This window comes from Gopherus evgoodei, chromosome 15 (assembly GCF_007399415.2).
Source record: "Gopherus evgoodei ecotype Sinaloan lineage chromosome 15, rGopEvg1_v1.p, whole genome shotgun sequence".
NCBI classification, from domain to species: domain Eukaryota; kingdom Metazoa; phylum Chordata; order Testudines; family Testudinidae; genus Gopherus; species Gopherus evgoodei.
Window position 1 is genome coordinate 21375964 of NC_044336.1, and position 27803 is coordinate 21403766.

A 27803-nucleotide genomic window follows, 5' to 3' on the forward strand; every position below is an offset into this window, starting at 1 on the left:
AATTTAAACAGAGATACAAAATTCCTTTTATTAGCGAGGTTCTAATTTATACATTTTTAGCTGCTGTAATGTACTTAGTTAAAAAGTCCTTCAATCGAGAGATGTGCATAATTTCTTTCATGGTGGTGTCTCTGCTTCTCAGCTGAACCACTCCATTCTCCAGAGTAGCATCACTGATCAAGACTGTGAAGAGGACACTCATCTCATCATACCTGCCAAAGAACGAGCACTCATTAACGCTGTTACAGTATTGTTGCCTTGGTGTGTGGCAGACTTAGACTGGGGTTATATCCCAGAGCGATATGTATATGTTCAAGTTTTGTATGTAGTTCTGTGTCCAATATGAAGATGCCTATTTTCTTACTTTCAGCTCCTTGATCTTCTCTAGTTAACTGCAGTAAGTTATTAGATTCCTTTGCAATAAAAGGGGAGTTTTATTTAGTAACCTACAACAGGGACATTTTTCACAGGAGAAAAATGTTACCATTTCTCCACTATTTACTAGTGGATCAGCCATACTTTGAGTAGTATTGTACATGAACATGACTTATTAACTTTGCTATGTTAAAACAGTATGTATTTGTTTCTTGCTGGAAACCTCTATTAATTGTGAGAAAAATGCACAATTTTTTTTTTTTTTTACTCCTTAATCTACTTATGTTTTGTAGGTTGATGTGGGCCAGTTCTAGCAAACTGAATTGGCACGAGCAATTCTTACTCAGTAGGACTGTTTGTGTGAATGAGAATTACTCAAGCTGGTATTGGTTGCAGGACTGGGTTCTGTATAACAACGGTTTCAAATCAGCTGACTTAAGAGTGAAATGCAGAAGTCAGTCCAGATACAAAATTGGATGTAAGCTGGTTCAGTAGATTTATGATTCACTCTAGGAAACCAGAGTTTTCAGATAGGATTTCCTGAATGTTTTATTATTAGCAACTGAAGAGCAAAAAAACAAACAAACAAACAAACCAAATAGTTGAAGTATGAAAAATAAAGTTTACTGAAATCCCTCATTTTTTAAAGTGAACCAATTCAAGGGTTTTTTTAAATGTTAGAGATATCAAGTCTCGATCTGTATTTTAGTACCTTCAGTCCTTTGGTTACTGTACCTGATGACTTTTTACTGAAATCATTCATTTTTGCTACTTTAAGGAAAGCCATCTTTCCACTTGACATTTTCTCTCTTTCTTACTTTGCATAGAGTTGCTCCAGAGGTGTCTGCATGGTTTCAAGATACCCAGGCCACACAGAAATTCCTTTCTCTATCAATTCGCTGAACAGCCCCTGACAAACCTAGGGGGAAAAAAAAACCCACAGTCTTAAGAGGTTTAAAATTTTGGGAGAAGGAGCGATACAGGCTGTATCTGTAGTATCTGTTTGATATTAAAACTCATTTATTATGTTTATAAATTAACAGAAACATGCACTCAAAAAAGAACATGACTGCTAAGAGATCTTCATATTTATACATAGTTCCCTATATGCATATCTAAACAAAAAGGTCTTTTCCCCATGTGTATTTCTTACATAGACATCACTAACTTGAAAAAAGTCAAGTCTTCATCTGATTTCCTCCCTACCATTGTTACCCATAAGACTACTATGAAGGATTAAACAAATTTAGTTTATAATCAGAATAAACAAACTCACAAAAAATTAGTCAATATTACTTTTCTATTAAATACAGTTTGAGGAAGAGCAGACATTAAAGCCAGGATGTTTCTGTTCCCCCACTCCATGTGGGATTAATCACAGTGGATCTAACAGACGTGCCCACTGCCCCCAAATCCACATTCCACAGGGCACTTCCTAGCATGCAGGGAATATGGACCTCTGCAGAGGCTTCCTATATCCTGCACAGTGAAAACGCTGTTTCACTGCAGTGAGGGCCCTTCATGCCCATGAAGGAGAAGCAGAATCTCTCTCACACGAATAGAAGGTTTTAAAAAAAAAGTCAATATGAGAATTACAGCACAAGACTACATGTAACTCCAGCTCCCACAATTAAATGCTTAGTTACAACACACCTGTCTCAGCTCCATTGTTGGGCCTCTTCCCACATCCAACGCAACTTTTATTGGTGTTAAACAAGGGTGAAGCTTAAGTACCTAACAATGTTGCAAGAAACATGTTAATGTAAATGATCAGTAAATACATGAAACAGAACTAAAAGAGTATTAGTGAAATATATAGGAGTATTGGGATGGATTTTATTTAAATCAAATTGATTTAAGTCATTAGTCAGGAATACTCAATTTAATCATGGATTTCTACATAAAAGTGCATTCTTCTTGGTTGTTATAACCTGAATACATATTTCTTCACAGGTAGAGAGACGTCATTAAAATATTCTCAAACTGGGTCTCTTTTACCACCTGCTGCCATTATAGGTTTTTGGTAAATCTCAAATCAATGAAGGCTACACTTAGAAAGACCTCAAGACTTCTGGAATACGCTGTTCAAACAGTTTCACATTTGTTTCTACTGCTTGTCCCTCCCTTCTCAAATTTATCTCCAGACTTCTTGTTCAGATCTATTCCGCCCCCAACAATCTTCTATTCGTTGAACTTTTTGAAACGTTGTGCTTTTAGAGAGAGGTAAGGGATTGACTCTATGTACACAAATTTGCAGAAGGACAATAGGGTTGAGGTCTGTTATTTCTCACCTCTATATATTATTTATTTTAAAACATTTTCGTTGTTAACAAGCATGTTATCTCTGGAGACACAAATCCACAGTTTGAGAATTGCAAAATAAGTATTTCTGATGGTAGACAGAAATGGGTAGATAGAAAGATGAACCTAAATAATCTATACAGAAGCCCCTGGAAGCCAATAAGATTGGGTCCCTAATCCATTAACTATTGGAACTTATTTACAAAAAACATTACATGAATATATGGTCTCATTCTATAGAATTAGAATTTATAATCCCTGTTCCATGATGAGATATCTTTGAGCTATAATGTATCTTTAGATGGATTTTTTTGATAAAATGCTTTTTGAGGAAAAAACCTGATTTAAATAGAAAAAGATCAGGGTTTGTTTTTTTATTCATTGATTTTTATCCACCCTGAGGAATATCCAACTGTATTTGTTTTTGCAATAATGAAAAATAAATGCTTAGTTAACAAATATATTCAATAAGTACAGTCTTGCGTTCTCTCAAAACAGAAATCCAGACTTGAATAAAGCAAGTCACATTTGATACAACACTCAGACTGTTTTAGTTTGTACCTTCCTAGTCAGACTATTTTCATAGTCCCTTCTTCCTGACACACACTAAGAAGTCACCTTTCTTTGAAGAGTTTTCTTTCTTGTTAGCGAGCTCTCCGTGAGCTGCAGAGAATCACAGAGATATGCTAGCACTCCTTGGTCCAGATTGCCACTCACAGACAGCACATGAGGAATAACATTCTTCCTTCCATCCCGGCCCTGCAGGAGAAACACAACAGAAATGCACTAAGTAACAGTCCTCAGAAATAAACAGTGTATTTAAATGAATGAACACAAGAAGGCACCAATCCCAAGATGGGTTCTCAAACTTTTTTTTCCATAGACCACTTGAAAATTGCTGAGGGTCTCGGTGGACCACTTAATGATCTTTCCAAATGTTGTTTATACCATTAGTTAACTATTGTAAAGCGTTTTGGATAAAAGTGCTATATTTAAAAAAAATAACTTTTTTTGTTCTACAAATAAAAGCACACAACTCATCTTTTAACATCAGTAGTCTTACCTTTCTAATGTGATGGATGTGCCCTCTCTCCCCCACCGTGACGGCCCCTGAGCTGGGGCTGAGAAGGAGTGGGGTCTCTCCCTGGCAGCAACAGCCCTAGAGCTGGGGAAAGTGGCCTCTTTATCTGGCCAACAAAGCCCTGAATGTCTCAAATTCCCCCAACTGCCTCTTCTCACCCCACTGCCCCCTCCCACCTATCCCCTATTGCTCCCCAAGGCCACCACCTCACCTAACATGTGCATCTTCTCCAGGGTACAGGCACCTAATTAGTGGAGCCATGCCTGCGCGGCTCCACTAACTAGGTGGGTGGCCCCTTATTCTCTTGTGTGCGGCCACCCAGGTGGCACCTTAGAGGGAACTATCTGCGGACCACTTGAATGGAGCTTGCAGACCACAGTTTTGAGAACCTCTGCCTTACAACAAGGCAGGGATTTCAGACCCAGGCAATTGGGTTCAGAAGTAAAAGACTCCTCAAAGAACATACCTTGCCAGGAGCCTCCTCTCTCTTACACCAAGGGGCTCCAGCTTGAGCACCTTTGTTGATCTTAACTGTAGCAGAATAGCAGGGGGAAAGAGTAGGTCTCTCAGGTTTTCATATGTCAATGCCAAAGCCTTAAACCAGTGCTTCTCAACCAGGGGTCCGAGGCCCCCTGGGGGGCTGCAAGCAGTTTTCAGGGGTCCACCAAGCATGGCTAGCGTTAGATTTGCTAAGGCCCAGGGCAGAAAGCCAAAGTTCTGCCACACAGGACTGGAGCCCGGGGCACCGAGTCCCACTACCCGTGGCTGAAGCCAAAGGCTGAGCAACTTAATTTCACAGTGCCCCCTGTGGTGTGGGACCCTGGACAACTGCCCTGCTTGCTACCCCCAAACGCCAGCCTTAGCTTTTATATGCACAAAAACAAATGTTGTGGCACAGCTGGACTGTGGAGTTTTTACAGCATGGGGGGAGGGAAGAAGCTCAGAAAGAAAAAGGTTGAGAACCCCAGCCTTAAATCGCACATGGAAAAGCAACTCATGCAGACCCTGCAGCACCATGTAATACTGTACTTAACAAATCAGTACCACAATCTGAAATACTGTTCCCTACACTGTTCTATCAATGTACCTCAAGTCTAACTTGAAGGAACAGCTCAGAGAAGGAACAAGTCAGAGAACAGTTTGGTTTCTACGCTCATTCTCTGGCCTTTCTGCTTTTAGAGGCCTGATAAGATCATAGTCCTAGATAGCATGGGTACAGGCTACCAACCACTCATACTGACTTTATTTCGAAAACAAAATTTTATTTCCATGTCGATAAACTGGATCACACCAAAGCAAGATTTGTATCTCATGAGGCTTTCCCAGTGAACAATATTTTAAATATAATAAAATTAACTGAATCTTACATGTAATTTTGATTTATTCCCTGGATACATTTGTAACAGTTCCTTATCTCCTAGACTCTGCAATGTTTCTACTGGTTCCTTTCCCCAAGGAAAGCTGTAGTACAAATGATTTCCTTTTCTTCCCTCTTTATCTTGAAAGTCGCTGCTACTGAAGTTGGACGGGCCTATTGCAAACTGAAAATTAGAGATTTAAAATGTCCACTTATTGTACATATTAACTGAATTGCAAATGATAACTCTCTTAAAATGTAGGTGCAAACCCACTAGCCTATAACCATTTAAGAACAACAACAGCTTTTGGAATTCCAAAATGCTACATCAGTTACAGCACACAAGCCCCCAAATCACTCAGGACAGAAACCCAAACTAAAATGGTGTTTTCTAATTCCCATTATAAACAGTTTGACAGTGTTATGTACTCAAACAATTTCTCTATTTTACCCGTAAGTGGTTGCAGTTCAGAGGTGGATCTCTGGCAATATCATTCTATATCACCCCTAAAAATGCCTTGCCCCCCTTGAAAACATAAATGCTATACAAGGCAGTCCAATGTTTTCTAGCTTAAGGAGCAGTAACAAAGGCGAAGTGAATATCAAATACCTTTCTCCACCACTGAAGCCGCTGGCGTAACCAGTAATCAAGCCACTGTCCTGCAGTTCTGGCAGAGCTAAACCATACAAGGGAAGACATTGTCCTTTCGCCTATTCTTTAAACAATAGCAAGGGCAGCAAGTTAACTCCTTTAAAAATAATAAGGGAAAAGCAAGAGATAGCATTCAAAAAAGATATCCAAAATGAGTTTGCATTTGTTTAGTTTAAATATAAACAGAGATGTCACTTTTCATTACTGTACCTTGCGATATTGTCATTTTGAGGCTCAATGTCAGGAACAGGATGAAAACATACTCCAACCTGAGCAAGTCCACATGGCAGCCTCTTGTTTACCAATTCTAGACAATTAATATATTGCTCTAGAGCACCTGTCATGAGACAAATCATTCGTTTCTGCAGTTCTAGAAAGTATTTTAAGTTTTAATTATAATTAAAATTAAATTCTAACTTATCTACAGAAGTTAAAGCACAGACATTTAGCAAGAAGGGAGAACAAAGGTAAAAGCAATAAGACTACAACTTGGTAATTACCATACATTAATTATAGTATTTTGCATGCACCAGCTCTACCATTTGGACTGCTGTTTCAGAGATAACTGGAGGAAAATTCAGTTTTCACAGGCCTGTCTCCAGTGTTGACAGAACAGTTAAGGGTCACATACACATTTAGGCATCGCAAGCCATGATTACGCTGCTTCACTACCTGACGAAGACGCAAACTTGTAACACATTCAGGCAACATCACAACATGAAGACTCAGACAGTAAATCATGTTAACAGATTAATCTTATCCAGTGGAATAAATACAAAGAGGTAACCCACCTGCCTTTTGCTCCCAACCAGCAGATAATGAGAGATCATGTCTGCAATTTCTATACATATTTGTTCATTGGGGATAAAGAGACTAAGAACGTACCATGAAGAAGGTCCTCTCGCAGCACCCCAGACATCCCTAGCACCTTTTCCAGAGTTGCAGTTATCTGCTCTTTGTGTAATTCTTTATTCTGGAAGATTTCACGCACGGTTCCACCTTGTATCAGCCTGAGAGCCTCCCCTGCTGGCATCATGCCAGCTGCTGGAGCACGATGTAGCAAAGAATCCACTGCAAACACTTGCTCCCTGGAAACCACCACGGAAGCCCACCACTGGGCTGCCAAGTTCTTCCTCAGCTCCATCCCCAGGGGCCCAAAGCCTGGGTGGCAGCCCCTCAGGTAAGAATCCCAAGCGAGTGCCTGCTGCTGGTCCCCCCTTAGGAAGTGCCTCCTTTGGCACACATCCAGCAGCACCTCACTGCCCTCCCGAGGCTGCCCCTCTGCACTGTTGCAGGGGCCCCCCGTATAGGGCCGCAACCGGGCAAACAGGGGCCCCAGAGCAAACCTGAGGGACCGCATCTGCACCCCAGGAACCATTACAGGAGGCCTAGGGGGTGGGCCCTGCACCCCAGGGACCCCCAACTTGTGCCTCAATTGGACCTTGGAGGCGCCCACCTCAGGGCCCGGATGCCGCCCCTTCAGGGGATGGTTGGGGTGCAGGACCCCAACCCGAGCCCTGCCCCAAAGCCCGACCCCCGAGCAACGGCTCAGCATCATGCTGGTACCGACAGCGCCCGGGCCGGGGGGAAGGCAAGGACAAGAGGCCCCGACGTCACATAAGACGCGCACGCGCACTGCATCGGGAACGGGCGACGCGGCCGGGTAATGAGCTACCCCCGCGAGCGGAAGAAGGCGGCGCTGGCACGCGCGTCCCGGCCTGGGCAAGGTCACGCGCCCCACGCGTGCGCACTAGTTCCCCTGCTCCCGTCCCTTACGGCTGAACGTGGAGTCCCAGCTCTCCACGCTCTGGGGTTGTGTCAGCTTCCGCCCCGCCCGCCCGCGGCACGGACAGTGGTTCCTGGTAGAGCCCCGGAACCCGGGGGGGAGGGGCCGGAACCGTGAGGCCCCGCCCGCTGCGCGCCCTCCAGGCCGGAAGCTGGAGCGCCCCGTGTAAGAGGCGCGCATGGCGGGTCCGAGGCTCCCCACAGTGGCTGGGCTTCTTGGGCGGCTCTTTCCACGGTCCGTCTCCCGCTTCCGGCCTGGCCAGGGCGCGGAGCCTCGGAGGAGCGGGGGCCGTCCCCCCCAACGGACAGAGTCTGGTGCTTCTAGCAAGGAGCTGATCACCTCATCACCCCCCTTCCCCTAGGCGCAGCCCCGGTCTGAGGCTTGCAGTTGCGGGGGGAGTAGAACGCAGTGGACAGACATGGCCCTCCCCCGTGGGAGGCTATGCCCCCTCCCAGTACCCACCCTGTTCAGGGTGATTTGAATGTTTGCAGTTTGAAATGACACTTATTCTGTAATTTGGTTTTTTTAATTAAAAGGAAAGACCACCCACAATGGTATTTTTCAAGCCAGCATGGAACATCTGTCTCTGATAAGGAAACACCTTAAAGCATTGGTCATATGACCAGCACTGGGAACTGTGCTAGCTCCCACCCAGAGCTGACCCCTGCCCTGAGAAACTTGCAGTGGATGGCTCTGATCCCATTGAAGCCCCACTTGACCCCATGGGACCGTGTGCAGATATTAGCACCCAATTGCACAGATCTGATTAGAGGAATGAAACCCAAGACTACTTCCTACTGTCTTGAGGCTGTTGTGCCACCACCTTCACCTATTGTAGAATTCAACATTTTGACAACCCTTCTCTGCCTTTCCCTCCATCATGCACACACATTCATGCATGGACAAATGAGCCAGGAGATGGGAGTCAAATCACAACTTTCCAAACAGGGTTTGGGTGATGACAGCTGTGATCCACTGAGTTTAAGTGCAAATGGGACTATGGAAGGAGAATGTGTGATGGTGCTCTGAGTCTAGACACAAGTCATGTGAGGGCTCTGGATGCACAAAGCACTGTAGGAGATGCTTGCTGTAGTTTGCGTCAGAGTTGCATTGTTATATAAAAAGCCTCTAACAGAAAGGTTCCCTTGGCAATAAAGGAGGGTTAAAAACAGCATAGATGGGAGGGACCTAATGTTCGGCTGTAGGCGTGTGGCTGAGGTGAGGGAGATTTGCCTATTAGTTCTGCTAATGAGCTCCCAACTGGCAGTCTGACTCAGCATGGCAGTGGAAATTTCCATACATGCAGCAGCATTTCCTAATCATGGATTTAAAATAGTTCCAGTAGGTGGAGCTTAATGAGGAATAAGCATTCAATGTGCTGTGCATGTTATGAAAAATTCGTGTATGTTTAAACCTCAATGATTCAGAATAATCCCATCATCACAGTTGCCAGCTTTACAAGCTAGAAGAGCAACAGAGTGAAAATAAAAAACTGACAAGAATTACTAGGTCAGCCTGATAAGTTGTATGGCTAAGCAAAAGAAATCCAGTTTAACATCCTAGCTACAGTAGGATCAGAATCCTGCTAGTTACAATGGTATTTACAAATGAGAGTTGTCACTAGCTTGGTTCTAGAAAAGGGCAAGATAGTCTTGTCTGAGAATCAGAAGTTATATTCTATACTACAGTTAGTGGGAGAAAAAAAATCTTATTTATTAATCCCATTGAGAAACCTGTGTTAGAACCCTGCTAGCAACAAGCTTGTGAGGCTGAGACTACTGTCTATCCTCCAGACCAGTACTGGCTCCATGGGGCAAGGGAGTACAGCAACAGAATACAAGGAAATGAGAACTGATTTTTTAACATGGTGAGCTCTTGATTTAAGTCCCACTTTACCCTTTTGGTTATCTAGGTCTATATATCCTGGGAAAACAGGCTTCCATGCAAAACAATTCAGGTCTACTTGTATATTGAGTGTTATTAGTGCTCTAACTTTTATGGCTGCAAAGGTTTTAATACTAGAGCTTGGACTCCCAGGTTGCACTTTGCATGGTTTACAGCACCCTTGCTTTGTAGGGCTGATAAAAACTTCTATAGGACAGCTGCATACTACTCTTGCCCTTCACCTAATGAAGTGTTTTCATTAAAAAACAAGTTAGCTGTACTATTGTTTCCATGTATTTTCACAGGTTAAATCTACTCGAGACACAAATGCATAAAATGTCTCTTCAATACTAAATCTGAAGCCAATTCTGCCAATAAAATTCAGCTAATGTTCTCCAAAAAAGAGTTTGAGTGTTTATAACCAGTAAAAGGAAGTCACGGCACTAGACTGCAGTAAGCTGGTTCTCTAGCAATAGATCTAGTCATTTAAGATGATTGGGAGGATAAAATAAAAACCATATAGTAAGCTTCTTTCTGGAATTTAAGAGAAAAACATTTATGTTCCACTGATGTCAAGTGGCGCACTTGAGACAAACAATTTCCATTTCACAGAAAAGTCAGTCTTCAAATATCTTTATTGGAAGGCCATGCACTGCCCTCTGTTACTGTATTTCAAATCACTGTACATTTACTTGGTGAAAACACTGCCTGCATTTTCTAGTACAAAAAACTAAAAATTGTTTCAGGAATGTAGAGAAATATTCAACTTAAATAGCGAAAAAGTGCACCATAATTACTGCTGCACTGTAGTCATTTCTGCATTTTCCGTTAAGTTTCTTAAATAACTATCCTGTCTTGATAACACACAATATAAAGAGCAATTATGAAAAAAACAGACATTTAAATATACTTCTAAAGTTATTGAGTATAGCCTGCTGGCATTGGGTAACCTATCATAGGAGCAGCACCAGTGGCAGGATATGCATACTGCTGTTGGTTCATACCATTGTGCATAGTCGCAATGTTAGCTGCATACTGTTGATCATAACCATTCTGGTAAGCTCCTGCAGGATTACCAGCAGCTCTGAAGCTAGCCTGCATGCCAGCAGCTGCAAAGCCATTTCCAAATGGAGTTCCATTACTGTAGGTTTGAGCACTGTAGCCACCGTTTTGGGCTTTTGCTCCAAAGTCTCTCTTCCCTACTGCACCATAAGTTCTCTCAAAATTCTCTCTCTCTCTAAAATTACCAAATCCACCCCTTTTGCCCGCAGAATATCTGTCACGTCGATCACCTCGGGAACGACCTGTGAAGAAAAAAAATCTAGATTGGCAAATGACACTTGAAGTCAGTATCTCATCAAAGCATCAATATCTATGTAATAGAGAAGTCAAGTATCTTTCCCACTTAACAGATCTGTACTTCAAATGAAAGTTGTGTATAGAAATCTGGATGCCTTGAAGAGTTTGAGCTCATCATTGCCACTTTAACTTTTTCAAACATGAACTAAGTGCAGTCACCAATGGCTTCCCAGTCTGCAGACTGACACTGATCCCTGGGTGTTAACGCTGTACAATATGAGCACTGAAAATGATCAAATTAAGTGATTTGAATAGAAAAGCAATAATGAAGTCCAGAGGGGAAAATGGGAGGTTGCACAAAGGATGTTTAGAGGTACAGAAAGAAACAGGGAAGGAAATGAAGGATGGGAATAAATGACCTATTATGTAGTACAGAAGTATATTTTTCTCCACCAATGCTAATAGTGGCAGATAAACTCTAAAAAGGCTATATTCTATCACTGATCTTTGATGGTGCTTTCAGTGACAGTGGTCTGCTGTGGATTACTGTAGTACAATATGACTACAGGCCACAAGTTTTACTTTTCCCATACAATTGGCACAATACTCCTCCTGATTAAGTACAATGTGTGTATAAAAAGATGTTGAAACCCATTTCTTTTAACTGGGAAGATCAGGACATATATGTTAATGCATTCCTGAAGTAAAAGATACTATTCTGCCCCAAGTTCAGGGTACCTGGAGGCAGTGTGAAATTGAAAAAACCACATTTGTCAAAAGCTACATACCATGCTACAAAAAAAAAAAATTCACTGACAAGAAAAGAGTATAGTAAATGGAATATTTACCTGAACCTCTGTCTTCAATTAACTGAAGCAGTTTGGGGTTGATAGCTTGATTAGCCTCCCGAAGCACAGAGATGAGGTCGCTTACTTGCTTTATATTGTTAGGAGTAAAGAATGTGTAGGCTGTGCCTGTTTTGGTACTGCGGGCAGTTCGTCCAATTCGGTGGATATAGTCCTCTGAGGAGTTAGGGTAGTCATAATTGATGACAAATTTCACATCTTCCACATCTGTAAAGTGTTGCAGTGTGGCAAAAAGCAATGTACAAAGTTTTGCACACCACAACAGCCAAATCAAAAATAAACGTTAGACAACTGTATTTTTAAGACGCTAATGGCTGCAAAGAATGTTAGAATTATCCTTTTTGCTTGAGTATTGTGGAAGAGAAAAGTATGCACACTCCATCTGTACCCATCTTATCACCCACCCAGTGATCTAAAAACCTTACCATAAAGGAGAATGCATTTGCTTGTCATTCCCAACTCAAGAGTTCCCTACAAATCATCAAGTGACTTCTGAATGCTTCTTGCAGTAGGGCCACTAAAGCTCACAGCAGCCTCTTCATGTGCTCATTTGAGGACCTTAGAGTAAAAACACACAAGGTCCTTCACATACACACTCATCAGAAGCTCAAAAAAAAATGGGCCACACTGCTTGTCTTGCCAAGACCTTTCAACCGCAGCTGCAAGAAAAACATACCTGTCCCCCAAAGTCACCAAGTTGTTTTTATGCACTGTGTCTCGTCTAGGCAAGCGCTTCCAAGAAGCCAGGGTTCACTTGAGAATGTGTCTCTCTCTGGCAGGTCTCGACATGACGACTGGTGTATAGGTGAAGGAGGAACTTTGACTTTCAAAAGGAGAAGCCATTGCTTTCCCACCCCACTTAGTAAAGTGAGAGGTGGACTTTTTCTCAGATCTCATGTGCCAGTACTCACCAATTTGTACAAGGCTTAGTACATTTTAAAGCTGCTCTCTCCATTTCAAGGTTGAAATGAATTTCATTGAACAATGAAGTTCATAATTTTCTTCGACATTTCAGCAAAGTCACTGAAATTCAAAGACCCACAGATCACAGCGAACAGTATGCACAAAGCTAACAGCACTGTACCGTGGCAATCATGCAAAGCATGGGACAGAAAAGAAATACCAGGGCAAAGTGAACTGTGAATAAAAACTGCGGTTTCATGAGAGAACAGTTTATGGGGTAGTAGTTTAAAAGATGGTCTTTGCCTTTTGAAGATTACTGGCACACAATGCTCTCAGCTGTCACCTCTCTATTCGACTGGAAGCAGCCAGCCGATCATTTCCACTAGTCCTCCATCCCCCTCGAGTCCTCCGATTGTCATGCCTAGGCCTTGCCACAAAGACTGCACCTTTATGTGAAAAAAACTTAGAAAAATGCAGAGGTTAAAGAAAGCAATGAACTTTCTTTAAAAATGTTGGCAACTGGCATTAGAGGAGATGTACTAACCTAGACCTCTGGATGCAACATCTGTAGCAATCAGGATAGGAGCTTTTCCATGTTTGAATTCTGTAACAGAACACAGTCTGGTCAGTTGAATGTATATTCTTGGTTATATTTTTCATCTAAGAAGTGCCAAGAACAATTTGAGTCACACTTACCATTTAGAACCCAGTCTCGCTCCTGCTGGCTTTTGTCACCGTGGATACCCATTGCTGGCCACCTGAAAGCATATTTAAATTGAATGACTAAACTCAAGATGTTGTACATGTACAAATCAGAATACTGTTTGACAAACATTTTAGTAAGCTTCCACCAGTTACGTTATATACTTATGCTTTTAAGTAGACCAACTGCAAATCCCTAAAATGGACATTGAAGATATTTAATGACTCTATACTGCAGCAATTATCAAAGATTATCTTGCTGAATGCACTATTCACTTGACATTTACTAGATTTCTTTTGTTCATCAGTATGAAGAGTGTTATGTACACTGGCTGATACTCAGAATTGTGGACTGATGGAAGACAGAGCAGCTAAGCTACACAGTGAAATCTAAAAAGGAAAAAAGTAGAAGGAACATACCCATCTCTTCTCATTTTTCTGGTAAGATCATCACATCGTCTTTTGGTTTCCACGAACACAATGGTTTTATTTTCTTTCTCACTCATGATTTCTTCCATCAACCGAATAAGTCTTTTGCAAAAAAAAAAATTAATCAAAATAGCAACTCAAGGTGATACCCAAAACTAGCATAGTTTCTTTATTAGTGCTATTGAGTCACACTTTCACTTCAAATAATTAAGACCCGGTTCTTAACCTTAAGATGCTTAGCATTAAAAAAAAGTCACAATAAAGCTAAATAGAATCAAAAGAAAACCCCACTGAACACTTGTTAGTTCATTTAGTAGACCCCCATGAAGAGATCTTACATAATGTTTTCTCACCACCACCCCCATGCTCTGGGAGCACAAACAAGTTCTCAAATTACTACGTACTTGTCATCCTTCTCTACATCATGACAGACATCCACAATTTGAAGAATGTTGTGGTTCGCACTTAGTTCCAATGCCCCAATGTTGATGTGTACATATTCTTTCAAGAAATCTTCAGCAAGTTGTCTAACTTCTTTGGGCCATGTTGCACTCCACATTAGAGTTTGCCTGTCAGGCTGAAGATTAAAACAGTTTTAATTTAACTTGAACCACACAAGCAGAACAGTATTAGTTGAACCACATAGCAAAATGCTGCAGCCAGCTACAGTTAATCAGGATACATCCAGTCCAATGAACATTAATGTAATTGAACTGGATGTAATTGAAAAGATAGGAGAAATATGATGGTGGCAAGAATTGATATATGTAGGCACCTTCATTTGTGTTTGAAGTAGTGAGGTTTTTACCACCCATGGAAGCTTATGCCCAAATAAATCTGTTAGTCTTTAAGGTGCCACCGGACTCCTTGTTGTTTTTGTGAATACAGACTAACACAGCTACCCCGATACTTCATTTTTGTGTAATTTTAAACTACAAAAATTTTCGTTAACTAAAGATTGGAACATGACTTCTGCTTACCCTTATCTGATCTACTATTTTTCTGATCTGAGGTTCAAATCCCATGTCAAGCATTCTGTCAGCTTCATCAAGTACAAGGTAAGTACATCTCCTGAGATTGGTCTTTCCAGCTTCTAAAAAGTCTATGAGTCTTCCAGGTGTTGCAATGCAGATTTCCACACCTTAAACCAAGCACATTGAAGTTAGCACATCTGAGAACGTTTTCCACATTGCGCATGTCTATATGGTAACAACTTTCTTGTACCTCTTTCTAAATCACGAATTTGTGGTCCCTTTGGAGCACCTCCATAAATACAAGTAGACTTCAAACGACATGCTCTGCTATATTCAGCAGCCACTTGCTGCACTTGTTGAGCCAGTTCTCGAGTTGGTGCCAGCACCAGACACTGTAAACATTGTCAATATCAAGTTAGCACTCTCAGGGTAAGCAAGCATGTGCAGTCTTTCAATTTTTGTCAAATTGAGTTTAGCTTTGAGAGAAAAGTTACAAGATTCAAAAGTTCTATGTTGCCTATGAAGGCAAAGGTAACCAAGGAAGTTTTACTTGTTACTCAAAATCTTTTAGAAGCCTAGTGCTATGATTTTAAAGTGCTGCAGGAACAAAGCTTTATGCTAGGTCCCTTTTGGGTTTTTCTGCCAGTTACCCCTGTGGACTTTGCCTTCAGCAAAATATCCCCAAAGCCAGACATTGAGATATAGGTGCCCTCAAGCCAATATTCCCATTTTGAGAAGCATAATTCCAATAGAAATACTGGAAGTTCTAGTGGTTGAATTCTTTGACAAAATCTTACGGAGAACAGGGTCTATGCAATGCACCAAAACCTGGTGGACTAACTAAAATATGAAATGGATGACCAGCAAATGCCTAATTTTCCTACTCATTCCACAACATTTCCACCCCCACCAAACAACCTGTGCTTTTAATGTAACATTCCTCTTGAAATGAAAAAAGGAAAAACCACATTCTCATACTTACAATAGGTCCATCTCCTCGCTCGAGGAAGGGCTGATGATTTATATGCACTATGGCAGGCAACAAGTACTGTTTGAAAACAAAGAAAACCTTCTGTTAATACATGCATTTCCCAGTGTTTCAGATAGGAAGCTAGATTTACAGATAAGTGTATTAGCAATACTTTATGAAGTTGAGGTTATGTAACTACATTCCCAAGTTTAAAGTCACAACTTACAGACAGGGTTTTTCCTGATCCAGTCTGTGCTACTCCAACCATATCCAGTCCGCTCAAAGCAACAGGCCATCCTTGTGCTTGAATAGCAGTTGGTTCAGTGAAATTCTGTGCCTGAATTACTTCCATAACATTTGCTGCAAAAGAGAAAGAATGAATTAGCTATTGTTCGTATTCATGAAGTCTGAGTGACCCCCTGCTATACTGATATTTGTACTTACCAGGAAAGTTAGCTTCATAGAAATTTATAAGTGGTTTTGGACAGGTATGGCCCTTCACTGTAACTTCTTTGCTTGCTCTGTACTGTTCAACCTCTTGCTGCAAAGACAAATAATTACATTAGCTTTATTTATGCTTTTAAAAAATATCTACAGCAAACCTGTAATTCACTCATTGATCCATGTCCCACAATCAACAAATTACCAAGTAAAAAGCACACTAAGTGACAATTCCTGCAAAGATGAACAAGTTTAACAAGGCAAAGAACAGCCATGGTACATACCACAGTGCGTCTAACTACATCAGGATGCTCTTGATAAAAGTTCTTCTCAAATTTGGGCAGTTCATCTAGGTTCCATTTCTTTTTTGTAAGTTTTTCTCCAGGGTTTCCAAATTTCTTTCCAGACAGAGGTCCACCTCTGCTTCCTCCAAAACGAGGACCACCAAACCTGAAAAAATAATAGTAATTATCCTCGAAGATTTTTGAAAATTCTAACTTGTTCCCATATGGCAATTAACTCATTTCCATAACATCAGATCAAACGCCAAGATTGTCAATATAATCAAATTCCTAGTCTGTGTTCATAACTATTTGAGGAGGCAATGTTTTCAAGGATGTAACCTCATGGGATCTTTGAAATTAAAACTAAGTGTAAATACCACAAAGGCCCCAGCAGCAGGTATGTTCTAGTTATCAGATATCCAACATCCCAAACTGAAAGGAGCTCATAATTTTCCTAAAAGTGCTCAAACGAATCGTTAGAAACGAATTAAAAAAAAAGGACAGACCAAATGCCTTCGCGATAGAAGGGACACTCCCAGGGTGCGTCAGAGACTGAAAAAAGCCGGTGCGCGCGCGCGTGGGTGGGGCGTTATGAAACCTAGAGACAACATTCCCGTAAGTGGGCTGCTGTGGAATTTTTTTGTTCTTGTATTGAACAAAGGCGTCGAGTTCGGTAACGAAATAAACTCCCCACTGAGATGCTCATACACATCCGGGGCCCTTTTGACAAAGAGGTCGGTAAAATAATCACCGCTGCCCCCCAATCACGTTAAGCCGCCAGGCGCGTAGCCCCCATCTCGCCCCCGGACCAGCGGACACTACTGATCGTTATTTGCCACGCCAGGCTCCGTCCCCATCAATCCCGGCTAGGCGAGTGAGAGGAGGGTGAGCGCCCTCCGCCCCCGGGGGGAACATGGCGGAGCGGCCGCTGCCGTTTCCTTTGTTTCTCATTTCTGTCTACGCCACATTTTCCAGCCGCTGCCATTTTAGAGTCTGGGCGGGGAGGGGGAGGAACAAAGGCAGCAGCAGCAGCCGGCATTTTGATTTCCCCTCAGTCACCGCATGGCGGGGCCGGCCATTAACATCCGCTTGCACAACACAAAGCGAGAGCCGGCCGGCTTCAGCCCCGGACGCCATCAGTCTGAGGGGGGGGGGCCGCCCCGCGAAGGTCTCCCGCCCCGCAGAGGGGCCTGTACAACCCGTTGATCCGCCAATCGTGATTCCACCAGCCCGGCGCTCCCCAAGCAGCCCAGTCGGGAGAGCGGGACCCCCCCTCGCGCGCAATCGGCGGCGGGGAGGGGGGGGGCGCCAACCCGCAGGGGAATCGAGCTCCCGGAGCCCCCAACCCCAGTGCCGAATAACCCCAACCGTCGAGGGGAGACTCCAGGGCAGAGATTGTACGTAGCCGGGTACCAGGTCACCACCCCCCCCAGGGGTCACTACCCCCCCGCTGGGATCGGGCCCCCTACAGCCAGCGGGCCCCTCCCGCCACTCGCGGATCGCTGAAGGAGAAGCCTCCCACCCCCGCCGCCATTTTACGCGGCTAAACGGTCGATCTAGGAGTACGGACGAAAACGGCGGAAAGCGCCGGCTGGGGCCCCAGGCTCACCCTCTGTCCATGTCGTACCCAGGCATGGTGATGGCGGCGGACGCGAAACGAGCCCGAGCACTAGAGCTGGCGGCAGAAGGTACAGCACAGACAGCAAGCACGGGCGAGTCTAATGAATGGGGACCGCCCAGCCGCCCGGACGCCGGTTATATAGCCGGTGCCGTAGAGCCTGCTGGGAACCGGCTCGTGACGCAGGCACAGAACCCGCCCCTTTGTCATGCGTCACAGCTTGAGTCGCCCGGATTCCCCTCCCCCCCTTGGGGGCGTGAGCACAAGAGTTCTGTCCTCGACCTCTCTTTTTCCTGGCCGGCCGGCTGGTGTGTGCTCGCAGGCGGAAGTTCCCCTTCCACTTCGGGCGTGGCTCGCGCTCCCGTCACTGCCCGGCGTTCCCGCTCTGTTCCGTTCCCAGAGCCCTCGAGCGGCGTCTTTCCTTCCCTCCCTCCGCTGACTTCAGCCCTTCGCGCCCACGCCTCTGAGAGCAGCACGAGCCGCTCGCGCCTGCGCAGCCTCTGTGGGGCCATGCAACCCCCGAACGCCCTTTTAATGTAATAAAGGCCGTTGTAGGTAGCCCGCTTCCGCTGAGGTGATGGACGGGGAAGGCGAGGGGGGCATGGACCAACTGCATTGAACATCTTCGCCGAGACTATTGAGGGGATTGGGGAACAAGCCCTCTCGCATCACAAGGACATTGCCGCACATTGGCCCTAAATCGCTTTCAGCTAAACAGCCCCAGCTTCTGATATGGCTGCCTGTTCCAGTGTATTATTCACACACACGAAATCCTTTCAAATTCGTACCCCGAATGTTGTGACTGGGCAGACGGTTCACCATAGTAGGGAGTCAGGAGTTTTGTTTTATTTAGAAGAATAGAAATGTGGGTCTGAAAGGGACCTTGAGAGGTCATCAGGTCCAGACCCTTGCACTGAGGCAGATCATCAGATAAACCTAGATCTTCCCTGGCAGGTGTTTGTCTAGCCTGTTCTTAAAAGCCGTTCTCAATGGTGGTTTCACAACCTCCCTTGGAAGCCTATTCCAGTGCTTAACTACTTGTAGTTGGAACATTGTTCCTGTGATCTAACCCAGCGGTTCTCAAACTTTGTTCTTCATGGACCACTTGAAAATTGCTGTCAAGTATCAGAGGGGTAGCCGTGTTAGTCTGGATCTGTAAAAGCAGCAAAGAATCCTGTGGCACCTTATAGACTTAACAGACGTTTTGAAGCATGAGCTTTCTCGGTGAATACCCGCTCGGTCAGATGCATCTGACCAAGTGGGTATTCACCCAGGAAAGCTCATGCTCCAAAACGTCTGTTAGTCTATAAGGTGCCACAGGATTCTTTTCTGCCTGAAAATTAAGATCCAAAATGCCTTTGTCTTTAGCCTGTTTTGGGGACCATACATTATGTGTATTTGAGATTTTAATTAATGGGGCACTCCAAATTCTGGTGATGCAATATGGGATTTTGAAAACCCTTAGTCACTGGTTAATTGATAAACAAATGCATTTAGGCCACTGGATCTCTCTGCATGGACAAATCTGGAAACCTCAGGGACTGCAGTCAAGAGAAGTAAGTGCCAGCGGGCAAAACCTCTCAAGCTTTTTCCTGCAGTGATAAGAGTCTCCAACATATCTACATTCTAGAACAAGTCTTCCTTCCAAGATGAAAAATGTTCCTGGGCTTCCTTATCTTCCCAAGCACTCCTGAAACCTCTACCCCCTTTTAATCCCAATCCTCTATTCTCAAGAAAAGCCTCTTAAACTAAATCCTTTATTGGCAAACTCCTCCCAGCATTCCCTAGGACAAACCTGACAATCAATTACCAGCGCTCTCCCATTTCCTCCCTCCTTCTCCAATACCTCATACCTGCCAGGACAAGCCTTCTCCACACCTGAATTTGGCCTTGAAAGTCTGAACCCATTAATCTTGCATAATACTCTACTTCAGAGTGATTAGATGTAGTATGTCTTTAGCAGAGTCTGTAGAACTGTTTTTCTTATGATTTTCTATTGTTATGTTATTCTGAGTCAACATATAGGACTTTTCATATCATACTATCATTATGCATTATTGACCTGTAAAATTATGATTGGTGCTTTACACAGAAGACATAGCTGCTGCTGCTTCAAAGAGTTTAGAGTGAAGCTAAACAATGGACATAGGAAAGAGGAAGGAACAAAAACATTGAGATGGAGCAGTGATGTTTATTACAGGGGTTTAGTGTTTTGGGGTTTTTTGGAGTAGAGCAATTGGAAGGAGTAAGAATTTTTGTTCCACCTGTTTGTTAACATTTCTGAGGATGGGACTAGCAGTTCCACTCACACCCATGGGGTGGAGAAGACCCATGTTTCTCTCCAGGGGATGTCCCCTTAGGTCCTAGAACACCTGTGTTGCTCTCCCTGTGAGCACTAGCATACCCTGCATCACTGTCTCTTGGGGGAGGTGTTGGTGCCCATCCCTCTGACATGACCTGTTACTTTCTCTGAGAGTCTTCCTGTGAGTGCTGGGATACCCACATTGCTCTCCCCAGGGTGTTCCCTGCGGGCAGCAGGAGTTGGGTTGCCACTTGTCCATGTTTTCACAGGCACATCCGTGTTTTTTTTGGTTTTGGAGCTATCTGTCCTGGGAAATCTGTACGGGTACTCAGTACACCCTGACAACTATCTAGTTTTATGGGCTCAGAATCATCCTGGATTTCTCATTCTTTTGTATCTCAGAGGTGGTAACCGTGCCGAGGATACTGTTACTCTGTCTGGAGCGTGTGTTTTTTGTGGGTGCTGGGACACCCATATCACTCTCCCCCGGGGCAGGGGGGAGAAAGGGAGGAAGAAAGGTTCCCTGGGACACCATTATTGCTCTTCTCATTGGGTTTGCTTGTGCATGCCATGACTTTCCCTATTACGCTCCACTCTGTGGGAGGAGGGGGGGGGGCGAAGCAGATCCTATAGTTATCCCATTGCCTGACCAGCCTGGCTTTTGCAGGCCTCTCCTCTCCTGTAGCTGCTCAGAGTCCCCTTGTAGCTCTCCCCAGGGAGAAGAGTCAGACGTGAGACACCCCGCCATCACTCTCTTGGGGTAGGGCTCCCTTGCTCTACGGCTTTCCTCGCGTAGGATCCGATTATGTAATTAACAGTCCCAATTTGCAACCCTCGGGGGGGGAGGGGAGGATAACCAGCGTCACGTGACCCAACAGAAAGCGCTACAGCGCGCCCGTTGCTTAGCAGTGCAGTGGGCTCCTCCCCTATCGCAGTTTCTATGGCGACCGCAGCCGACACGACGGCTAAATATAAATAACTATAAACGTAATCCATGTTTAAAAAAACCCCCGAAACGGTGAAAACACCATCGAGGCCATATAGAAAATGAGAAAAAAACCGCGGTAAAAGCATGAGAAACGGAGAAAACCCAGCAGGAAATCCCGCCCCTTCCGGCTCTGGCTTGGCCAATGGGTGCGGAAGGAGCATTGTTGCTGTATTTAAATATCCTGAAAGGGGGAGGGGAGCTGTATTCGCCAGTTGGGAGCTTCGCTGTCGTGTCTCTGTGACCAACACACCATGGGCAGCCCTGAGGAGAGAGGTGGGGGGTGCAAAAGGGAGCCCCATGGGCGGGAGGGGACTCTTGGGGGAGATGGTGTGTGGGAGTCGCCCGGGCTGTGCCCTGTCCCCCTACTCACCTGGCCCTTTTCACCGTAGTAACTGGCTCCTCGCTGTTGCCTTCCCGCCGTGTGAGGTACCGTCTCCAGTCAGGTTACAGAGTGAGGCTGAGGGGGGAATTGAACCCCAGATTCGGGAGTCCCAGGCTAGGGCCCTATGTTATCACCCATCCTTCCTTGTCCCTATATGTGGATGGTGTGTGTAGGAGCCATTGTCTCATTTGTGGTAGGTCTTAGAGCTGGGGTGAGGTGCTACCATTTAGTCTGGAAATCTGTGTGGGGCAAGGGAGGGGAAGGAATGATTTATTAACAGGGAGGCCTCTCAACTAGTCTTCAAAATTATGTTTTCTTAAAAAATTAAGTGGATCAGTAAATATCTACCAGCAGCCTCTTGTCCTGGCCCCATGGTGGGCTAGCTGGGGGGTGTCTTTTCTCCTGTCTGAACACTGCTTGGTGAGGGCAGTACCTACAATATTACTTGCCCTATGTCCCGAAACTAAGTTACTCCTTTTCTTGTTTTATGATTTAATTACAGCCTCTGAGGCTTTCTCTTTGGTGAGCAATCCCCAGATGACCTCAGTTAACATGTTAATATTGAAAATGAAACAAGTTATTGGGCCACAGTCTAAAGACTATTAAACAACCAAGAAGTATTCTTTAATTTCCTGATGTTGAATGCATGTGAAAATGAAACATGAGGGCAAGTATTTTGGGGGGCAAACATGGACACACTTCAGCCTGTGGAGGAGAAAATCACTTCAGGACACTGTAGCAGACTCTTGCAACAATTTGCTCTGCTTACATCCATTTGCTGAACTTTGTTTCATCCACTATGTCCTCTTAATTAAAAATGCTAAAAACTATTAGGTGATGCAGAAAACCTTTTGTGTGTTGGGACGGAAAAAATAAATGTGTGTGTTAGCACTGCTGGCAAGGAGAGGGAGTTAACCTGTCTCTCTGGACCACTGATAGGCATACCAGCAAACTTCTGCCCTTCTTATGCTGAGTATCTTGCTGTCCCAAGTGACTGCCCTTAAGTTAAAGCTAGTCTTGCTTCTTCCCTGCTCATTTGTGCACTTCCCCTCCACTTTCCCTTTCTCCTCTTTCTTGGTGTGACTGGAAGGCAGCACACTTAATTGCATTTCACAGCAGGGATCTGGTGGTTGGGACCTGTTAGTCTGCTCCTTCCTGAAACTTGGATGGAAATCAAACTGCCTAATTTTCACTGTACAGCTACTGCTGCAGCCCAAGTCTTATCCGTGTTCTAATATCCCACCTCCACGCTAAAAATATCCTTTAATATTTATATAAACAATCATTCATTTTATATGTTGGCACAACATGAAAAAATTATCTACATAAAATTACTTGATGTACTAGGCCAGTAGACATGAAGATTGTCCTACACTCTTTGATGTGATGTTTGCAATGTATGGATTATGTTGGGATTGGGGGAAATGAGCATTATTGACAGCTTTTGCTCTATGCCTTCTGAAGGGATGATACCAAAAATTGGCCTGATTCATTAACCACTCTCGACACATTTATCCTTACAATTAATGGGAATTCTGTATGTGGATGGGTGGAAGGTTCATTGCCATAAACTTCAGATCTCCAATAGAATAAAACAAATTCTAGTATTGTTTAGTTAGTCTGTAACAATAGAATTTTTTGACTTCTCAGATCGAGTCATATTACACTTAATTGTCCTCCTTTTATTGTTCTGCCCAAATATCAAAGAATACACAGTTTTCCATAATGAAATGCAATTTGGGGGACTAAGGGCTGTTTTTCACTCCTGTCTTTTGCTCCCATCAGTACATAAATCATAATTTTTTTATTGTTTAATAGGCATATAAAGACACTTTCTACTTGCCAAACTTGTTACATGAGCCTTTAGCTGGGAGTCTCCCTTCATCATAATGTACACAGATAGGGTTTTGTACTTACGTTTTCTAGCTAAGTCATTTACATGTTTTAACTTTTTTTTTAATAGAATGGGTTGATGTCACCAATGATCTTCTTATGAAATGTCATATAAATCTGCATGTGACGAAGCTCACAGAATGTGGTGCTAATGTATTTGTTGGTCTTTATGAGTCGATCTTGGGAGAAAAAGTACCAGGTAGGAACAGAGATCCTGTATCATTACTTATGGTGGCTTTCTTTATCTTTCTATAAATACAAACATAAATAAACACAATTGTATTAGGAGAAGAATTATTTATTTCTCAAGTTTGAATAACACATTTTCAAAAGTAAAATCACAAAGTAAACTGAGCCCAGTAGAATACATCTTGTGTACAGCTGGTAAACATACTGTGTAGTTTAACATTCAAACAAACAGGTTTGAAAAATCTAGTGCATACAAGATTGGTGTATTCTTTAAATGTTGCTAAACTACTCAAGTGAGGCCTTGTCTACAGTAGGATTTAAAGGTATGATGTTAGCACATGCGATCTGTGTTTTAAAGTCTAGTATGGACAAGGCACACTGCCTCTAACCCTTGTTAATCTGGTTGAAAACTTGAGCAGCTTAGAGCATTGTGCTGGCAGTGGCATGAGCTGAGACTGCAGGGGAGGGGGAACAGCAGGGGAGGTGCCAGGGGCTAGCCTCCCCAGGGCAGGAGGTCAGGCAGTGGGCAGGAAGGTCCTGTGGGCCGGATGTGGCCTGCAGGTTGTAGTTTGCCCACCTCTGTGTAGTCTGATGTAATGTTTCTTCTTTGTAGATTTCATAGCCTCTCCCAGAAGCCAAGAGGATGATGCACATAATGTGCAAGCAGTAATAGATTCTCTGGCATTGGACTACTTGCAGGTCAGCTTGTCTCACATCACTGGTGAGTACTTACAGTCATGGTCAACAGAAGTGAGGGGTATACATGTGTGATTGAAAAATACCCAAGGCTTTATATTCAACTTCCTATTTATAAGCAAAGATCTGATCTTTCAGAGTATGTTTCCATATCAGCATGCAAAATTGTGCATGTGCAATGAGTTATGCCCAGAAAATAGTCTTGGTCTGAAAACTGGGCCATCAATTTAGAGAACAAGCAGATAATTAAAAATTTAGACTAAAGCACCTAATTACATTTCACGTGTACTGTATTGCAGTATGGAAAGTAGTAAATCAATGTTTAAGTGATTAGTCTTTTACCTTGAAGCTACCAGTTGGATTAAGACACTGCAGACATCTAGTTATTCCTAGTGGAATATATAGCAGTTTTTATCTTGTTTTCTTCAAGTCACACTCTTCCACTCAGCTGGAACGATGTTGTGGTTGGTGGTATCAGGCCGTATGGGAAGAGTCTTTGCCGTTCTTACCTTGGAAACAGTAGAAGAAGCCTTGAATGTGTCCTTGGGAATATAATTGCCATACTTGGCAACAGAAGGAAAACACACTGTGGTGGTAAACACTTGGACTCGAACAGATCGTTAACGGGTAGATGTGTGTGTTTGAATCTGTTCAAAATACGAATATTTGTAGTAATTCAAGTGAGAAATAGCCAATGTGGTCTCAACTTTATTTAATTTAATATTTATTTTAATTGGATATTGTCAAAGTAGTTAATAAATTTGCTATGACATTCATATTACATTGTGAATTTTTATAATAGAAATAGTCATTTAGATATTTTAATTGTCTAAATTGAAATACCAGGGTTTTTTTTTGAGACCTTCCATTTTTAATGGAGACCTGACATTTAATCTTATTTGAAATGAGTCCCAATTTACGTATTTTTTATAGAACAATGTATCTTGAAATAAAAAACAGGTCAATCTCTTAACAGTAACAGTGCTAACAAACATTTGCAGTGAAATACTGAGGAAATAGTTCAAATTCTGGTTCCAGTCATCCAGCTGGGCGTTAATGTATATTTGGCTTGCTCTGAAGATTGACATTTGTAAAGGAGATTGCAGTATTGCTTGTGACTTTTTATAAATAACTGGAGTGTATCGAAGTCCTCTGAAATATGAGCCTACACAGTGATTATCAGTTTTGTGCTAGCTTGGGCATGTATGTTTATGTTGAAGACTTGGGTTTTTAGGGGCTTCCTCTCTGGCTAGTGAAGACCAGTACTATAATATAAATAACTGACACTAAAAAGGGAGGATGGAACCTTTCTCCTCCTAACAGCATCTCTTGCTGACTGGTAGGTATGTCTATAGAGTATTGCTAACATGTTTGAAAGACTCCTACATCCTGCCTTCCCAGCTAATAGTTCATTTGTGCAGTAGCAGGCATGTATGAGAATCCTACCAAGTTCCCCAACAAACTGAAGGCAGGAATCCTTCATTAGTTTCATATTGACTATAATACTACCTGCTGAACCAGCTACAAAGTGTAAGCAAAGATCTCAACAGCTTGCTCTAGCAGAATTTTACCCTGTAGAAATGTGAAATGTGACTTTCACTAGATCAAGGTTTCTCAAACTGGGGGTTGGGACCCCTCATGGGGTCACAAGGCTCTTACATGAGGGGTTGTGATCTGTCAGCCTCCAACCCAAACCCCACTTTGCCTCCAAAATTTATAATGGCGTTAAATATATAAAAAGTGTTTTTAATGCATAAGGGGAGGGGGTTACACTCAGGGGCTTGCTATGTGAAAGGGGTCACCAGTACAAAAGTTTGAAAACCACTGCACTTGACAAGTATGCAGTGTGTAATCTTGATGTCTGGTATGCTCCATGAGAGCCGATGAAAAATGTGTCAGTAAGATTAGGCTTTCAATTGTTGGAACAGAAAATGTACAATTTCAGGATGTTTGCCACCTACCTTAAAATATGTTACAGAAATAAAAATCCAATAGTGACCCAAACATGTAACTCCAGCTAAATTTCTTCTGAGTTGATATCTGTATATGCATTTTTCTGAACAGCCTTTCCAAGGTTTTGACAAATTTTTAAAGGTGAATTTTTTTTCTCTAAGCTCTAATTACTAATTCATAGTAACCTCTGTTAAGGAGAGAACATTGTGAAAGGAGAGAGAGAATCTATCCGAAATCTGTTAGAAATATTTGATGGCCTGCTTGAATATCTTACAGAACAAATCAGTGAAACTTCTTCTCAGAATGGGGGTGAGTAAAGAGACTAACAAAGTTCAAGATATTATGTGCTGCTGCTTATTATTATGATGAACTATTTCTTATCTTGCCTGCATACCTCCAGTGCTACTATTAAGCTACCATACTGAGGCGTAAATTCTGCCTTCATATGTACACCATTCTTTGTATATTTAAGGATGGAATAGGCTCCTAGTGTTAGATGAAGTTTATGCCTTTGCGTTCCCCCTGATTAGCAACTATATTTTTGAGGAAGCCCATAGCCATTTAGTATCGTATATGGAAAACAGACTTTTGTAAAACCTTGTTTTTTACAACACCTAAGATGAACAAGAGTGTTTGCATTTAAACAGGTTTTTGCTCAGATTTAAAACTTTGCTTGCAATGTTTGTAATCCAAACATTGCAGGAAAGCAAGGGATTGAAACTGATCACAAACAGAAGTGGAACTTAATCTATTTTCATTTCCCAGGTTGTGTACTTACTGCTCCATTTCGTTCAGTAGTCATGGTGAACAGAAAGTTGGATTTAAAATCTTTTAGTTTCAGTAACATATGGTAATAAAAGGTGAAGCCATTTAAACAAACAAACAAAAACCATAGTGCTTCTTTTAACATGGTTCTCTTTTCTGGCAGAAACCATCTCCTAACAACTTCATGAATTACAAGTGTGAAAGTGGTATTAAAATTTCCTCCTAACTTACCACTGAAGCGTCTATTGAATAAGGTGCATGTGGAAGTTGTTATATTTAATATAAACTGTAGTGTTAAACCAAAATATACAAACCTGTTCAGTGCAACAGTTTTAGACAGCATGTTAAGTCTAAAATTGCCATTGATGTGAAATTATTTCTTGTGCTATTGGCAGTAGTACTCATCCTGTGTGTGTGTGGTTTTCCTTGAAATTAACAAACCAATTTTGATTATAAACAGATGAACCTGACCAGCTAGCTCACAATGAAATTCGAAGTGTGCTTCAAGAGCAGCTGGAAGGTGACCTTGAGGAACCTGTGCCGCCTCTGGAACTCCCATTTGTTGCGGAGTAAGACTGGTCTGAATGTTTTAAAGTTACATTGGCACAATGACTGTATTTTTACATATCTATAAAGTGTCTAGCATATTCATACTATGAAAATAAAAAGCATACCGAGTACAAGCATCGAATGGAATGCTTGGTGGTCTTTGG

General features: G+C 42.8%; 3 protein-coding genes across 8 annotated transcripts in view; 1 reads left to right on the plus strand and 2 right to left on the minus strand.

The window, feature by feature from the left end:
- Positions 1-8: 8 nt before the first annotated feature.
- On the minus strand, positions 9-7531 carry POLG2 (DNA polymerase gamma 2, accessory subunit). Of its 2 annotated transcripts, XM_030534994.1 has the most exons (8): positions 6652-7531; positions 5977-6103; positions 5725-5830; positions 5125-5298; positions 3295-3435; positions 2029-2109; positions 1194-1294; positions 9-212 (listed from the first exon to the last, which is right to left on the minus strand). In XM_030534994.1, the coding sequence occupies exons 1-8, from the start codon at positions 7322-7324 to the stop codon at positions 47-49; spliced, it is 1569 nt and encodes a 522-aa protein (XP_030390854.1). In that variant the 5' UTR covers positions 7325-7531; the 3' UTR covers positions 9-46. The 2 variants fall into 2 exon arrangements, with proteins under 2 accessions (XP_030390854.1, XP_030390855.1); XM_030534995.1 differs by lacking the exon at positions 5977-6103 and having other exon boundaries at positions 5725-5825.
- A 2522-nt stretch (positions 7532-10053) lies between these two features.
- Positions 10054-18055, minus strand: DDX5 (DEAD-box helicase 5). Of its 2 annotated transcripts, none has more exons than XM_030534992.1 (13): positions 17932-18055; positions 16305-16470; positions 16024-16120; positions 15806-15939; positions 15592-15657; positions 14860-15001; positions 14616-14776; positions 14040-14212; positions 13627-13737; positions 13201-13262; positions 13049-13108; positions 11584-11808; positions 10054-10740 (listed from the first exon to the last, which is right to left on the minus strand). In XM_030534992.1, exons 1-13 carry the CDS (start codon positions 17937-17939, stop codon positions 10355-10357), a joined length of 1791 nt encoding a protein of 596 aa, XP_030390852.1. In that variant the 5' UTR covers positions 17940-18055; the 3' UTR covers positions 10054-10354. The 2 variants fall into 2 exon arrangements, with proteins under 2 accessions (XP_030390852.1, XP_030390851.1); XM_030534991.1 differs by having other exon boundaries at positions 17914-18055.
- CEP95 (centrosomal protein 95) overlaps positions 16682-27803 on the plus strand; it is a 31608-nt gene continuing 20486 nt past the window's right edge. For 3 of the 4 annotated variants that reach the window (XM_030534987.1, XM_030534988.1, XM_030534989.1), the window contains exons 1-5: positions 21379-21485; positions 23558-23686; positions 24290-24397; positions 26521-26634; positions 27551-27659. In XM_030534987.1, the coding sequence (XP_030390847.1) occupies positions 21464-21485; positions 23558-23686; positions 24290-24397; positions 26521-26634; positions 27551-27659 (482 nt within the window). In that variant the 5' untranslated portion in view covers positions 21379-21463. Of the gene's footprint in view, positions 17039-21378; positions 21486-23557; positions 23687-24289; positions 24398-26520; positions 26635-27550; positions 27660-27803 lie in introns of those variants that run through there. The other variant, XM_030534990.1, reaches the window with a different exon arrangement.

Coding starts and splice junctions, on each gene's coding strand:
- POLG2 (XM_030534994.1), bottom strand. CDS start 7,324: ATGATGCTGAGCCGTTGCTCGGGGGTCGGGCTTTGGGGCAGGGCTCGG. Junction 2,110..3,294: donor AGAAAACTCTTCAAAGAAAG/GTGACTTCTTAG, acceptor CAACATTGTTAG/GTACTTAAGCTTCACCCTTG. Junction 1,295..2,028: donor CAACAATGGAGCTGAGACAG/GTGTGTTGTAAC, acceptor TTTTCCCCCTAG/GTTTGTCAGGGGCTGTTCAG.
- DDX5 (XM_030534991.1), bottom strand. CDS start 17,939: ATGCCTGGGTACGACATGGACAGAGG. Junction 14,213..14,615: donor AAATAGTAGATCAGATAAGG/GTAAGCAGAAGT, acceptor TTTAATCTTCAG/CCTGACAGGCAAACTCTAAT. Junction 13,263..13,626: donor AGAAAAATGAGAAGAGATGG/GTATGTTCCTTC, acceptor ATATGCTTTCAG/GTGGCCAGCAATGGGTATCC.